The 16,229-nt window shown below is 52.5% G+C and overlaps 1 protein-coding gene across 4 annotated transcripts; it reads left to right on the top strand.

Moving 5' to 3' along the window:
* The first annotated feature begins 8,158 nt into the window (after positions 1-8,158).
* Hs3st6 (heparan sulfate-glucosamine 3-sulfotransferase 6) lies at positions 8,159-14,444 on the top strand. 4 transcript variants are annotated; one of them, XM_041676329.1, is made up of 2 exons: positions 8,159-8,335; positions 13,695-14,444. In XM_041676329.1, exons 1-2 carry the CDS (start codon positions 8,277-8,279, stop codon positions 14,308-14,310), a joined length of 675 nt encoding a protein of 224 aa, XP_041532263.1. In that variant the 5' UTR covers positions 8,159-8,276; the 3' UTR covers positions 14,311-14,444. The 4 variants fall into 4 exon arrangements, with proteins under 4 accessions (XP_041532263.1, XP_041532262.1, XP_041532265.1 ...); XM_041676328.1 differs by having other exon boundaries at positions 8,193-8,741; XM_041676331.1 differs by lacking the exon at positions 8,159-8,335 and adding an exon at positions 8,928-9,040.
* The last annotated feature ends 1,785 nt before the right edge of the window (positions 14,445-16,229 follow it).

Genomic DNA, 16,229 nt, shown 5'->3' with positions numbered 1-16,229 from the left:
CATCTGTAATGAGGTCTGGCGCCCTCTTCTGGCCTTCAGGCATGCACACAGAATATTGTATACATAATAAATAAATAATTATTAAAAAAAAAAAGAAATGAGCAGGCCTGTTAGAGATATCAACCTAACCTAGCATGACAAGATGCAATAAGAGTGAGCACAAACCTTCCTATAAAGGCTTGGATGAGGCAATCCAGCAGGAGGGAAAGGGTCCCATAAACATATGGCCAACACCTGCCCAGAGTCTCAGGAACAGGTGGACCTCGCTCACCTGCCTCTGAGCCAGGAGGAAAATTCCTCAGTCTGTGGGAAGGCAGCGTAGGTTAGGGTTGACAGTCTTGAAGCTTGGAAGAGTCTGTCAGGGTTCAGGGCTGCAGGAGTTTGAAGCATTTTTGTGAAGACACTCTGGGCTTGGGACTTCCCATTACTAACACTGACTGCGTGCCTGTCTGGCCCACTGTTGAGATGCCCCAGGAGGTGGTGCCTTCTCTGATGATGCTATCTGCTGATCAGCTGGGACTTGCCATTCTGAATGGCTTCAGTGGTCCCAGTCTTGATATTGGGGGAGGTTCGTGCTCTGGGTTTTCTATATTGAGGGAGAGGTAAGTGTACCTTGGCGCAGGACCTCTGGCTCCCTCTTCAGCCTCCAGCAGACCGACTACCTGCACAGGTGCTCCTCGCCTGGGGCACTGGGCAGGTGTTCAGCATTGTTAAACTCTGAAAAACTACTATTAGTGTTAACCATGAGTCCTTGGCCTAAGTACATCTTCTGAAGTCTGTGTTCCTATAATTTTCCTAATTGACTCCCTAATTGGCAGCTATGGAGCTCTCCCTTGCTACCCTCGCTGCCTTGAGCAAAAGGACTGTCAGACAAATAGCCTGTCAGACTACTGTCCTTACACCAGCACTGGCTGTCTCGAACATTCCGTGGCTGTCTAGAGCAAACTCCAGGATGATTAAAGTTGATTGCTCCAGGCTCGGCTTCAGTTAAGAGTGTTTGAAACAGTTCACACCAGACATTTTGCTGTCACCAACCTCTGGATTCTAGATGATCCTGCAACTGTTTATACCCAGGTCAGAGGAGGAGAGCTTCTTTTGGTGGCCTGGCAGAGGGATGCAGAGGACTGCAGTGATGGGTGCTAAGCAACAGGACGCAGGGGCTTGAGTGATGACTCAGTGCCTGAGAGCACTTGGGGCTCTCGCGGGGGACCTGGGTTTGGTTTCCATCATCCACACGGTGGCCAGGGGATCCAGTGCCCTCTTCTGACTTCCATGGGCACCAGACAAGCACATGGCGCAATACACTCAAACACGTGTAATAAATATAAGCACAAAATGCTAAAAGAAAAGAGAAGCAGGCTGTGACTGGTGCAAGAACAAATTGTCATTTGCACAGGAGGTGTGCTGTGATTGGTACACTTTCTTGCTCTATATAAGCAAGGCGTTCCACTCAGTGAATTGGCTGGAAGCCTCAGTCTTGTGCTATTTGCCTTAGTGTTACTACATGAGGCCCAACAAGAGGCTTCTGTTGGTGTCTTATCTTGCTCACAGTTAGCAGTGCAGGCTGAGGTGAAAACGAAGAGAAAGTGGCGGGAATAGTGGAGCAAAGGCAGAGGTGTGGCAGCCCGAGCTGCAGAAGCAGAGGGACCGAGGCTGCTTGACAACTCTAACTTCAGCCAAAACACGAGAAACAGGAGGGAAGAGTCTAGCAGTAGCTGCTTTCCAAAGGGCAGCATGGGCGGCAGCAGTCAGCAACAACAGCAGCTTGGGAGGCCGTGGGAAGAGTAGTGAAGCAGGGGCTGAAGGAGAGGACTGGAATGCCTACCCAGAAGCTGCAAGTGAGCAAGAGCTAACACTAGAGGGCGCCACTAGTTCACACAGCTCCCTGCTGTCAAATTCGGAGGGTTATAGCGCTCGGCCCCTGAAGCGCTAGCTTCTTGATGTCTCACAGTTTCTGTCCATTCTACCCCTAGAGTCAGAGGACCCAAGTCAGTGAATCATCCTCAGAGCATGGATCCAGGTCTCTTGCTTCTGTTGTTCACCTTCTAGTCCTTGGGGTCATCACTGGGGATAGATAGGTGGATAGACTGGGTCATAGAGTAGTCAGCTGTGAAATCATTTAGATATGCTCAGCCCTCCCAGGGTGCTGAAGGGTATCCATGGCAACATGGGCGGGGCTATGACACTGGAAGAGTGGAGTAGGCAGGGAGAATCCCCTTCTTCCCGCTCACCCACCCATCCTAACCCTAACCTAATCATCTAAAGATCACCAGTCTCACTGCTCTGAGTCGGTACTGAAAACTTGGAAGCACTACACTGTTAAAAGTTGGATTGGGCTGGATGCGGTGGCGCATGCCAACGTCAGCACTTGGGAAGCAGAGGCAGGCGAATCTACAAAAGGACATTGCAGACCAGTCAGGGCTACACAGTGAGACCTTGTCTGACAAACAAACAAATAAACAGCAACAACAAAACCAAGATGATCTGGGCCACCTTGAAAGAAGCAATCATAGTTCCTAGTTATAGATTCTGGGAACCAGGAGGGAGGCCCTGTCTGAAGAAAAATAAAGAAAATGAGGAACTTGGCTGACCAGAGCAAAAGCAGGTGCTTTTCACTGCTGCTGTCTTCCATCCTCTGATGACTGAAAGCCAAGTGGGGGCTGGGATCTTGTTTTTGTCTGTTTTATTTTTTTGTTTTTTGAGACAGGGTTTCTCTGTGTAGCCTTGACTGTCCTGGAACTCACTCTGTAGACCAGGCTGGCCTCGAACTCAAAGAGATCCACCTGCCTCTGTTTCTTGAGTGCTGGGATTAAAGGCCTGCGCCACCACAGCAGGCTAGGGTTCTCTTTTAATAAAATAGGAAAGGACGGTTCAGGGGGCTGAATCTCTGTCAAGGTCACCTATGGGAAAGGGACAGAGAATGCTCCTAGATCCTTTATATTGCCAGCATTGTCCCTCACTGTCCCCAGAGTGGGCTCTTGCCTGGCCTCCTTTCCCATCGGGGTGAAGTAAAGTGAACTCTCTAGGGCTGGGTGGAAGGGGTGGGTCTCTCTCAAGGGCTCCTCCCTGGGATGGAGCCATATCCGGCCTCCAAAGTGGAAAAACCTCCACACAAATCAAGGACATCTGGGCCCACCCTCTGGTCTTAGCCCCTCCCCATCACTCCCTTCAGGCTCGGGCTCGGGGTGAAGGGTGTGGTTTGAAGGGAGGAGGTCTTGGGGCTCTCACATGTGTTTAATGCCCCCAGCAGTCCCCCATGGAGGGAGAGACTGAGCAATGCTATTAATCATCTTCCAGAGAGGGGCAGCCCTGCTGGCCTGCCCTGCTGTTGGGGAGGGGGGCAGACTAGGGGGTACCCACTGCTGCTGTGGGGGCCCAGACTAGGGGTACCCACTGTGAAGAGGAGTCCAGATTGCAAAAGGCTGAAAAATCAGACAGAAAGACACAGTCGCACTGAAGGCACGGACGAGTGCCCACCATGCTTAGGTTTGGAGCCCCAAAGGGGTCCTGACGATGCTCATTTCTGCCTCTTGGAACTGATTGTGAGGTCAAGATAACCAGGGGTCAGAATTACCTATAAACCTTGATGAGGGTGTAACTCATAGGACACTTGGCTAACATGGGCAAAGCCCATCCCTAGCACTGAAAAACAAACCACACACAAAGAACTAATTAGTCTCTGATGGGAGCATAGGCAGAGGTAGGTGGCTGGCATTTCCATCTGTCCATGACCGCCCTGGTCAGCTTTCTTCCCCAGGGGCATGCTCACAGGCCTGCGTCCTAGTCCTCTCCCTTCCATCCTCAACACCGAGCTGAACTACCCACATGCTGGCTGGCCCACGTCTCAGAGACTACCAAGCACCTGCCTGGCTGTCCTTCCTTGACAAAATTAGCGAACCATGGGTTCCCTCCAGCTTGGGTTATGTAGGAACTCTGCCACACCCTGAGCTTTTTTTTTTTTTTTTGAGACAGGGTTTCATGTAATCCACGATAACTTCAAATTCACTGTGTACCTGAGGATGACCTTGGACTCCCAATTATCCCGCTTTATTTCTTGTAACATTCATTTCTATCAATAAATCCTCAGAGCTGTTCCAGAAGGAGAGTCTGCCATTACCTCCATTAAAAAAGAAAAGATCTATTTATATTTATGTGGTGTGTGCGTATAAGTATAGGCTACATGTGTGAGTGAGGGCCCATGGAGGCCACAAGAGGGGCATCGGGTCTCCTGGAGCTGGACTTACAGTAGGTATGAGCCGCCCAGTGTGGGCGCTGGGAACTGAATTTGGGTCCTCTGAAAGAGCAGCAAGCACTCTAAGCCACTGAGCCTCCTCCCATTATCGCCACTCTCTTTGGGAGGACAGGGTTTCTCTGTGTAGCTCTGGTTGTCCTGGAACTCGCTCTGTAGAGCAGGCTGGCCCCAAACCCTGAGATCCGCCTGCCTCTGCCTCCCAAGTGCTGGAATTATGTGTGGTGCTCTTAAGATGAAGACTCCTCAGGAACTTCGTGTTTAATTTTGAGCAAAAGAGGTAGAACCAGACAGCAGGAAGCAAGTCACCCTTCCAGGATTCCATGGCTTAGAGATAGGATCCACTGTCCATAGGTTGGTCACACAGGAGGATGTTAGCAAAGATCTGGGGCTGGGTCCTGCCAGCAAAGATCTGGGGGGCTGGGTCCTGCCAGCAAAGCAGGCCAGGAGCCAGGCCGAGGACCAGCCTTGACGTCCCAAGGGAGGGAGGTGGGTAAACATATTTTTGAGAAACACAGAGGATGTTTCTGGAATCAACTTTTACCTTCAAAGAGGCATTTCTGGGTTGGCAAAATGGCTCAGTGGGTAAAGGTACTTTCTGTGCAAACCTAGTAACCCAAGTTCAAATCCTGTGACCCATGTAAAGGCTGGAAGACAAAAGATGCCTTTGTTCTTTGGCATCCATATGTGCACACAGTAAGTTGTCACACTCAAAACAAACAAAGCTTTTCTATTCCTTCTTCTCTTTCTTCTTTTTGTTTTGTTTCTCTGTGTAGCCCTGGTTGTCCTGGATCTCACTCTGTAGACCAGGCTAGCCCCAAACCCAGAGATCCGCCGGCCTCTGCCTCCTGAGTGCTGGGATTAAAGGCCTGCGCCTCCACTCCCCAGCATTAAGAAAGTTTTTCAAAATGAGGTTCTTTGGAGCTAGAGAAATGGCTCATTAGTTAAGAGTGTGTAATTGCCTTTGCAGAGGACCTTAATCCAGGTCCTAGAACTCATGTCAGGGAGCTCGCAACTGCCCTTGACTTCAGCTCCAGAGGAGCGCAATGCCTCCAGCCTCCTTGGGCACTGACACACACATAGATATTCACATAGAAGTCCACACACATACACGGAATTAAGATGATAAATCCTTAAAAAGAAAGAAAAAATAAGCAGGAGGCTCTTCCCAAAGTATTAAGTGGAGTTACCTTAAGACCTAGAAATTCTCCTCCAGAGCAAAATTCCAAGACCTTGTAGATGAATGTTTATAACCAGAAATAGTTATATCCAGAAAGTGGACACTATCCATGGGTTCTGCAGTGGTTGAAGGGAGACAGGGAGCTATATGAAGTTCCCACACGAAGGAACTAAAAGGCCCTGCAGGATGGAGCCTCAGTGTGCAGCACAGTGGAAGAGCCCGCGAGAAGATGGAGGCAAACTGACGGACAACGAAGAGTTGATTTCTAGGAAATAGGCCCGCCAGTCCAGAGAGGCAGAAATGCGTTGGTGATTTGCCACCAGGCACAGCTGGGGAGAGATAATGTGGAATGACTGCTAACGGTTCTAGGGTTCCTTTTGAGAGCGATAAAAATGTTCAATGCTGGATAAAAGTGAGAGTTGATCAGTGGCTAAGAGCATTGACTACAGCCAGGCGGTGGTGGTGCACACCTTTAAACCCAGCGCTCTGGAGGCAGAGGCGGGCAGATCTCTGAGTTCGAGGCCAGCCTGGTCTCTAAGGCCACACAAAGAACTCTGGTCTTGAGGAAATAAACAATCCCCCTCAATTCCCCCAAAAAGATAATGACTGATTTTCCAGATGACTTGGGCTTAATTTCAGGCACCCACATGGTATCTCACAACTGTTTGTAACTCCAGTCCCAGGGAACCAGACTTTCTGACCTCACGCACCAGGCATATGTGGTACGCATACATACATGCAGGCAAAACACTCATGCAGTTAAAACAGAATAAAAATTAAGATTGATGATAGTCATGATTGCACAGCATGATGAAAAACTGGAAGTCAGTGACCTCTGGCTTTGGATAGTATGTGACTTGTACCTCAATAATAAAGCTGTTTTCCCAAAGACCCTGGGTCAGGATCTTGGTTTCCTTTCTACAAGGAAGGAATGAAAACTTGGAGGTAGCCAGAGTCTGTGGCCACAAGGCTAGAGGAAGGGACTTTAAGGCCCTCCCCTACTTCTCTAAAGGATGAGTTTGCATGCCCACTTCTGGTCTCCTTCAGATGTATTCCGCTGTGGAGCCTGTACACCTACCACCACCTCACTCTCTCTTCTGCCTGGAATGTATTTACCTCCTCGCCTGGCCTTCACCCCAGAAAGCCTTTCCTATCTCCTCACTAATCAGATTTATTAAGTACTCATTGCACGCTGGGATCCCCATTGGGTGCTTGGGAGACCTTGGCCATTCGTGTCACCCAGGAAGTTCCCAGATTTGTACCCATTTCCTCCAACAGAGCCAGAGAGAGTAGAGAAAGGGGGTCAGCTTCCAAATGCTCAACTCATCTCGCTGTTGGGCCAGTGTCTCCTGGGAAGACTTCAGCCCTGTGGAAAAGGCTCCCTGCAGAGGAAACAGGGGAACCAAGAGCAGGAGGTGGGAACTTAGCCAGTGCTGGGAAGATGGAGAGTTACTAGGGAATACACTTGGGAATAAGGGTGGGGATTTAGAGTCCCAAGTGGCGACAGTTCGGACTGTGTTGGTGCAATACTGCAGTGTGGGACCTCCCTAGGAGGGCTCTGAGAACCAGCACGCCTGCAACAAATCCCATTTACAGCTAGACCTGAAGGAGAACTTCCTGGGATCTTGCATGTACTGACACGCTTCCCAGACGGTGCTGGGCTAAAACCTGCCCACAGGACTGCTGGCACCAGCTTGCCCTGACAAGCAAAGGTAGCCTGGTGTCTGGGACTGGATTTGGGTGACTCCTTGGACCCAGCTGCCCTGGGTGTGGGAACTAAATGTCTGTGGGTCATTTGAAGTTCTCTGCCCCCCTCAGAGACAGCCCACAGTGATGAGAAACTTTCAGATGCCTCAAGGCCCAGGAACAGAACCTAGGGCAGAGGCTGGGGAACGGGGCTGAGGTTCTATGGTGGGGTCAGGGACTGGACCTAGCAGCCAGGAAGTTGGACAAAGGCAGAAAGAAGCCCTAGGCATAGTTACCCTTCCCCTGGGTCAGGATGGCTTATTCACCCTCCTGGAGTCTTTTTTCCCCTCCGCCTTTCTAGCAAGCACCTGGTGAGCCTGGAACAGGAGATGGGGGAGAACTGTCCTCGACTGGCAAGTTCCATACACGTAGGAGCCCGGGGACCTCTCCATACTTAGAGGAAGCTCCACAGACAGAGGCTAGGTGCCTGCCTTCTCTGCCTCCTAGTACAGGTCTCTCCAATTTCTGGGGGAGCCACTTTGCAATTTCTCGAGGGGATCACCGACATCTTGGGGAGGCCAGCTCTATCTGTCACCTGGACTCTAAAATGGTCACCAGACCATTTAATAAGTTCTCTCCCCGGAGCAGAGCTCTCACTCTAGTGGATGGTTAGGTGGACTGCTGGCAAGGAGTGAGCATTCCTGCCACAAGCTCAGGATTGGGGACCGCCCCTTCTGCGCCGGGCTTCATCCTCCCTAGGCGGACTTCTGGACCCTCTGTGTCTGCCGACTCGCCCAGCGATGAGGCTCCGGCTTCAGGAAACCAGGGTTGAGACCGCACACCTGTCGCCCTGGATCTCTCATTCTCCGAGTCCTTGTCGCTGCTTTGTGTCCCTCCCTGCCACCGCATTCCCGTAGTCTAAGACTTTGGAGTCAAGTGAGCCGGAGACCAGCTTAAGAGTGTTGGGAGTAGCCCGAATGGCTTCCTTTCGAGCTCGAAGTTAGCGGGAGCCTGCGAGTTCCAGGCGTGGCCGGAGCTCGGGACAGGGAGGGGCATCTCGGCCCCGCCCCGCCCCCCATCCTCCTCCAGCTCCCAGGCGGCTGGGCTGCTGAGCTCAACCCAGAAGCCCGGAGCCCACGGGCTGTGCGTGCGACAGCCGAGATGCGCTCCTGTCTGCTTTCCCCGCTCCCAGACCTGGGCGCCGCGCGACCCGATGGCAGGTAGTGGCGGTCTAGGCGGGGGAGCTGGGGACCTCCAGAGCGCCGGGCCGGGGCAGGGGGCTGCACTGCGTGCTCCCCGTGCTCCGCTGGCGTTCGTAGCTCTGTTGCTAGGCGCCTACTGCCTTTTTGCCCTCCCGGGCCGCTGTCCAGCTGTCGCCCGTGTCCCTGCACCGGTTCCCGTGCCCGCCGAGCCTCACCATTCCTCCCGCCGTCTGGGAGCGCCAGGTCTGCCGGTGGCCAGCGGCCCGGGGCGCCGGCGCTTCCCACAGGCGCTCATCGTGGGTGTGAAGAAAGGCGGCACGCGCGCATTGCTGGAGTTCCTGCGGTTGCACCCTGACGTCCGTGCACTTGGTTCCGAACCCCACTTCTTCGACAGGTGCTACGAGCGCGGGCTCGCCTGGTACCGGTGAGCGCCCCTGCTGGTCTGCCCCTTCGGCGTTTGTGTGCGCCACGGACTGTGCTTTTAGCTCAGGGGCTTCGTGCGATCCCGGAACCCAGGACAAATAGGGTCTGAAATAAGCCTGTTAGAGAAACAAACTTGACCTCGTGGATGAGGCCCCCAAAGGAAGGCCTTTTATAGCCAAGGGCCCCAGGGATTAGAAAACCTCAGGGAAAACCCCGTTCTCCTGTTGGGTGGGCTCAGGGACTCGGCAAGGTGTAATCCTAGCTGGGAAGTATTTTCAAGCCAGTGAGATAACTGGGCAGGTAAGTAGACTTTCCTTTTCAAAGGGTCGGGTACTGGGGACTGAACCTGGAGCCTCATATGTACTAAACAAGTATTCCACCACTAAACTATTAATATATACCCATATATTATTATGGAGTATATTAATATAACCCCAGTGGGATTATTTGGGAGCCTTAGAAATACTTGGAGTTTAGGCGCCTTATCATCCCTTCGTGCCCGCCCCCCAATTATAAGTCTGGGTAAGTATGGGTAATTATCTGAACACTAGTCAAGTATATTAGGAAGGACCTCCAGGTTTCTAGACGCTCTCTAGAAAGTTCCTACCCCCCCCCCCCCCCCCCCCCGCGAACCTCTCCCCACCCTCCATCAGGTGAGCCTTTCTCGACTGCTGGAATCTGGAGAAAGTTAGGTTTGGTCTTTGGAGAGGGAGACCCTGCCCTGCAGAGCAGCCCAAGGGTGGGGATCTCTCCACCCAGGACAGACTTGGGGTGCAGCAGTGGAATGTGGGGAGCACCGCCCCAGCCATAGGTCCTGGTGGATGGTCAGCCCCTCCCCTACTGAGTTTGGTATTAGAGGCTGAAGGCAGGCCCACCGCCTCCTGCAGCTGTTCAGGCCTCTAGGTACTCTGTCCCTTCCTGTGGGGAAATGGGGGTTCACAGACTGGCTTGCCTCATCTGCAAGTCCGTGCTGAGTTGAAGTCACCTGGAGAGCCGGGCGGTGGTGGCGCACGCCTTTAATCCCAGCACTCGGGAGGCAGAGGCAGGCGGATCTCTGTGAGTTTGAGACCAGCCTGGTCTACAAGAGCGAGTTCCAGGACAGGCTCCAAAACCACAGAGAAACCCTGTCTCGAAAAACCAAAATAAATAAATAAATAAATAAATAAATAAATAGATAGATAAATAAAGTCACCTGGAGGATTAGTGAGGGTGGCCCAGGCACACCAGCTTCTTTTTCCCAGGTCCTTCCTTCCTTCCATTTGTTAACTTGCATTGAGACTGTTGGATTTGGGAGATAAGCTCCTGGCTCTGCAGGTTTGTACTACCTGAGGAGAGTACATGTTCCCGGCATGGTCGTAGGGAGTGTGAGGACAGCACACCATATTTGTAGAGTCCATCTGGAAGCATAGAATGCTGGGAAGGAGTGGAAGCCATGGCCTCATTCTATTAATCAGAAGCGTGGGGTGAGCAGAGTGACCCTGGTAGGTTTCGGAACTGTGCAGCTTAGCATCTTCACCTGGCTGTAGCCACAAAGGCTGCTGTCCTCTCTAGTAACCGCTCCTCGGGTAGTGTTCTCGTGTATACACCGAGCCTCTGAGAATGAGCACCTCTGACTCAGTATCTCCAGTCACAGGACCTGGGCTGAGCCCCCAGAACCTGCAGAACTCTGTCTGGGTATGGGTTGAGGGAAAGGAGCAGCCACCGGTGAGGTTTTGGAATAGTGCTCGCATTGGGCTGTGAGCTGACCAGCCCTGGACTCAGCAGAGGGGGCCTGGGTTGCCTCCCCCCCCCATTCTCCTCCCTGCTTCTCCATTAGATCACTTCTTTGACTTTGTTGTTGTTTTGGGGTCTCTTGTAGCTCAGGTTGGCCTCAAATTCTCTGTGTGGCCAAGGATAATGTTGAACTTCTTGCCTATACCTCATGAGTGCAGGGAATGATTAATGGTATCTCTAGTACAGGTACCACTATGGCGTGTGTGTGTGTGCGCGTGCACGGGAGAGAGAGAGAGAGAGAGAGAGAGAGAGAGAGAGAGAGAATGCTGCTATGAGCATGTAGGTCAGAGGCTAACTCAGGAGTCTTCTCTCCTCCCACTCACAGTCTAGGGACTGAATTTAGTCACCAGGTTTGCACAGCAAGTGTCCTTACTTGTGAAGCCATGTCATCAAATCAAGAGGACTTACTTTGTTTATTTCTGTTTTTTTAAAATATTTATTTATTTATTATGTATACAATGTTCTGTCTGTGTGTATGCCGGCAGGCCAGAAGAGGGCACCAGACCCCATTACAGATAGTTGTGAGCCACCATGTGGTTGCTGGGAATTGAACTCAGGACCTTTGGAAGAGCAGGCAATGCGCTTAACCTCTGAGCCATCTCTCCAGCCCTGTTTATTTCTGTTTTTATTTTTTGAGGCAGGGTCCCATTTCTGCAGTTCTGCCTGGCCTAGAACTTGCTGTGCAGATGTGCAGACCAGATGTGCAAACTCAAAGAGATCCAGGCGCATGCCACCATGTCCAGCCTATGGCTAGTTTGTATGCGGTTCTAAGAGCTGAACTCAGGACCTGTGCACATTAGGCAAATACTGTATCAACTGAGTTAAATTCCCAGCTTCTTAAGCTTTTCAGGGTCTTTTCTCTTGGGGGCCATGGCTCCTGGCCACTCTCAAAACCATGCAGCATTTACTAGCCCACTCTCCCTCACTTATTGAAGATTTGGGGTGTCAGTCAGTAATATTTTCTGAAAAAGCAAGAAAAGGTAAGGAGGGGTACAGGTAGGGGAATCCCTGTAGCTCCTGGGGTTTAAGATCAGGCCATAGGTGTGCCTGGGTCTGCAGGGGGAGGTGCTGAGCTTTCTTCCCTCCTGTGACTGGGGACTTGGTTCCTTAGCACTCTCTGACACTGGGATAAGGTCCCCTTGGAACTGACCCAAATGAGGTGTGGGATACAGTGGTGGTTCTGGAGGGGCTGGGCAAGCAGGGGGCGTGGTCTCAGGCTGGCTGGGAGCCACGGAGAAATGCAAACCAGATGGGGTGAATGCAGCAGGAGAGAGGGAAGGTTTATGGGGCAGCTTGACAGAACTCTGCTCTGCTCGGTCTCACCTTCCAAACACACCGCTCTCTCCTCTCCACGCTCACTCGCTCACTCGCTCCTGAGGTTCGCGGAGGATCACTGATGCCTAAGATGTCAGGTTGCAGAAGGGCTTGGGACTGGTTCTCAGACCTTAGAGTTGTAGCTTAAGCTTACTGAACTTTCCCTGACAGTATGTGGATCCTGATTGTACAAGACAGAGTACCGGGGACAGGGGCTCTGGGAACAGAAACCCCATGGAATCCATGGTGGGCTGGGAGGAGGCCTGAGGCTTCTTGTTTCTCCTCAGTCCTTCCTATTCTTTCTCAGTCTTAAGATTCCTTCCTATCGAATGGGGGAGTTTCCCGGTTCACCGTGTCATCCAGGTGGAGGACCAAGTCACAAATCCTTATAACTTCTACAGACCAGCTTTGCCTGCATCCTTGCTCTGCAGGGTTTCCCACATGTCACTCACCTCCCTTGGCTTTGGTCATGGATGATGTTAGGAGCCTGGTATTGCTGGGGGTCTCTGTCTCTCTCTTTCTCTCTCCTCTCTCTCTCTCCAACAAGATCTTGTGTAGTTTAGCCTGTTTGCAGACTCTCTATCCTATCTGCCTCTGTCCCCAGCGTCCTAGGTAATAGACATGTACCACCATATCTAGGCTTCATCTCATTTTTGCCTGGTCTAATGGGGGTAGATGCATATATCCCTTGTCCATTATTAGCAAACCAAACACCCCGGCATGGCACCTGTGCATTGCCTGTATTTGCCTGGGAGCCTGGACAGAGAGAGGAGAATGAAGACCCTTGACTCAGTAAAGATGGGCTTAGTCCAGTGTGTCAGCTTGACCAGAGTGAGTCCTAGGGGTGGTCAGTGAGGGGTGGACAATGTCCCCAAGAGGATGGGAGTCACGACTGGACAGGTGTCCCTCTCTCTCTCTAAGCCCCGCTGCCTCTGCCTCTGTTGACCCAGTTCTTGGCTTTTCTTTGGAGCTGTTTGCTTACCTGCCCCACCCTGCCCTACCTCACTGTGTACTAACTGGCTGGCAGGCGCAGCCTGAGGCCACCTCTCAGGGTGCCTGGGCCTGCCTGGGCTCTGTGTGGGCTCCCCTCAGTTTCGGGCTTGGCTCTAGTCTGCCAACTTTCTCTGAATATTTGGATTAGGCCAACACTCTTCTCCAGAATGAAGGAAATTTCAGAAACGCTGGCTCTTGGCACCCTAAGGCTACTACAGGACTTGGGGATAGGCCCCAGGTGGATCCCTGACTTTCTTAAGGGTGCTAGACTCTGCTGGTGACTGTTTGGCGTTCTTCACTGGGCCCAGAGAAAACTGAAGGTCAAGAGGGGAAGATTGAATTTAGGGGAGGGAGGGAGGGAGGAAGGGAGGCTAGACTTTGGTAGCTGCATAATCAATGACCTAGTTCATGGTCAGTGATTACAGTAAAGAGGCCTAGAGGGTCTGTGCTGGTCAGCCTTGGGGTGCCTGGTCAAGGATAGGCAGAGCAGCCTTGGAAGGGGTGGGTTGGTCTCTGGTGTGGGACTGGCTTGGACTCTGTGGGGGTGGTACTTCAGGGAGAAGGGTCATAAAACTTGAAGAATGTCTTGGTGGCCATCACCCTCTGGGGCTGTCACTTTTTTTTTACCCTAGAGCTGTACTGACTAGGGCAGCCCTGGCTTTGGGCTCCACTGCAGGCCCACACTGGGTTGGGGTCCCCAGGACTTCAGGAGGATGAATCTAAGAGGGGAGAAGGATAGCCCACCTTAGGCTTCTCTCAGAGGAGGAGAGGTTGGTTCCTGGGCCCCAAGGGCTGAGCTCGCTGGGAAGGGAAATAAATGGCTTTGGAAGAAGTGTGTGCTTTGATCACTCAGTTACTCTCTGCAATTCCACAGGGGTCTGATGCCACGCACCCTGGATGGGCAGATCACCATGGAGAAAACCCCCAGCTACTTTGTGACTCAGGAGGCTCCCCGCCGGATCCATAGCATGTCCTCAGACACCAAGCTGATTGTGGTGGTGCGGAACCCTGTGACCCGGGCCATCTCTGATTATGCACAGACACTCTCCAAGACCCCAGGCCTGCCTAGCTTCCGTGCCCTGGCCTTCCGCCGTGGCCTGGGTCCCGTGGACACAGCCTGGAGCGCTGTGCGTATTGGCCTCTATGCCCAGCACTTGGACAACTGGCTTCGATACTTCCCTCTGTCCCACTTCCTGTTTGTCAGTGGAGAGCGCCTAGTCACTGATCCAGCCGGTGAAATGGGCCGGGTACAGGACTTCCTGGGCCTCAAGCGGGTGGTCACTGACAAGCACTTCTACTTCAATGCCACCAAGGGCTTCCCCTGCCTCAAAAAGGCCCAGGGCAGTGGTCGCCCCCGCTGCCTGGGTAAATCCAAGGGCCGGCCTCACCCCCGAGTGCCGGAGGCTGTGGTTCAGCGCCTGCGGGCTTTCTACCGGCCCTTCAACCGCAAGTTCTACCAGATGACTGGCCAGGACTTTGGCTGGGACTGATGAAGGTCCAGCTCAGCCTTTCTCTGGACGCCCAGTAGCTTTAATTTATGTTTGTCTGCCTGGCCGTAGCAGGCGCTACACATGCTGTGTTGAGAGAGTATTTAAGAAATAAAGCCCATATCTGTTTTCTTCCACTTGGGCTTGACGTTGGGGGTGGGAGTGGTATCCATGGACCTAACTCTATTAGACACTGATTGAATGGCATCGTGCCCTGGGAGGCAGTCAGTGTCCTTGGTCCCACGTCCCAGATGAACGTGTGAGCCTAGTGAGGTTGATCACCTGCCCAGTGACACACAGGTGGCTCTTTTCAGCCCTAGGAGGCTGAGGAGGGTTGCTCTCTGTCTAGGTTGAAAACAGGCTCCAGGCTCCTGAGCGGCAGAGCAAGACAAAGCTGGTTTGACTAACTGTGTGTGCCGTATCCACCGCTTCATGTGGTCCTTAGCCCCACCTGGAGCCTAATGGTGTGGCTGGGTAGTGAGTAACTGGTGAGCAAGTCCTTCTAGCAGCCACCACGTGGTTCCAGTGCAGCCACACTCTGGCTCTTTCCACCTGGCACCGCTCCCACAATGCCATGCCTGCTCTCCAGATCTGCCTCTATCCTGTACACCCTCAGCAGAGCAGAGCAGGAACCAGTGCCCATCAGCAGCCCTTGCTCATTCCTAGCTGAAAGAGGCCAGACGTGAGCAGGCCAGGTACTCTCCCACGCCCCAGATGCCCAGCTGTCCTGATAATGACCTCAGAGGCCACCTAAGCCACATCTTACCTCTACTGTCCCAGGCCTGCCTAAGAGCCTGGCTGTGACCTTTGCATCTGGGACTCCTTGGGTCTCAGGGCCTGTCCTTGACTGTTATATGGCTTTTCCCTCTCAGAGATACTTAGGGAGTAAAAGATTTCCTGGGGATGAGGATAGTCTGTCAGCATCTGCCTCACTTGAGTGTTCACTGCAAGAGAAAGGTCCTGCAGATCACATGACCCCATCGGCAGTGTGGACACAGAGTCTGTTAAAGTCTCTGCCAAAAAGAGGCTCAGGGCTGCAGGGCCCTGCCTTCACTCCAGTGCTTCTGAGCTCATACTCCTGGCTGGGGCTGCCCTGAGGGGCTGGTGCTTTCTCCAGCTGTGTTGCCCTGGGTCAAGATAGTGGAGTTGGGAGCTGGTACTGGGTTTTCCTTCCAGTACCTGCAGGGCAGCTACCATGGCAGATGCTGGACAGATGTTGGTCTAGATGCAGGTGAGAGGAATGTACAGTCTCCTCCAGACACAGGCTGATGTGGGTGAAGGGAGCTATAGTCCACACCTGGCCCTGGTAGATGGGACCTAATGAGATTGGTGACTGTCTTTATTTCCTGGGCCAGAGGTGGTAAGGAGGGCAGGAAACCCTTTAGCTCCTGGGTCAGTTGCCAGCCCATTGCACTCACATCTGGTTTCTCCCTGGACAGTCCCAGGGCCCTCACCGTCACCTTGATCCACTATTGTCCTTTAATGGAATGGTGTCTTCAGAAGATCCCATGATTTTAAACTGTTCTCATTCCCAGCCCTGCCCCATTACTTCTAGAGTTCTAGGATGAGGCCTAGAAGCTCACTTGCAGATGTTCAGCTCTCCAGCACTGCACCCCAATCCCCCTTATTTTTGTTGTTGAGATAGGGTTTCTCTGTGTAACCCTGGCTACCCTAGAACTCACCTGTAGACCAGGCTGACCTCGAACTCACAGAGATCCACCTGCCTCTGCCTCCCGAGTGCTGGGATTAAAGGTATGTGCCACCACCACTAACTGTTAAAACCCTTTAGAATCACCTCAGCTCTAAGTTCCTGCCCTCCTGCCCCTGCCAGCTGCAACTCTCTGTTATGCTTTTTCTACCTTCCCAGGCTTTGGATCTACTGTTTTCTCAGCCCCATGGCCTCTGTGCAAATGAATCAGATA

The sequence above is a fragment of the Microtus oregoni genome, unplaced genomic scaffold, assembly GCF_018167655.1.
Source record: "Microtus oregoni isolate MIOR12 unplaced genomic scaffold, Mior012 000027F_ref0000203, whole genome shotgun sequence".
Lineage (NCBI taxonomy): Eukaryota > Metazoa > Chordata > Mammalia > Rodentia > Cricetidae > Microtus > Microtus oregoni.
The sequence above is the reverse complement of the archived record's forward strand: the minus strand, read 5'-3'. Positions and strand labels throughout refer to the sequence as shown.

What these genes read in the sequence shown, in the direction of transcription:
- Hs3st6 (XM_041676328.1), top strand. Translation starts at nt 8,329, where the DNA reads ATGGCAGGTAGTGGCGGTCTAGGCGGGGGAGCTGGGGACCTCCAGAGC. An exon ending in CGCGGGCTCGCCTGGTACCG is followed by an intron (nt 8,742 to 13,694) that starts GTGAGCGCCCCT and finishes GCAATTCCACAG; the next exon opens with GGGTCTGATGCCACGCACCC.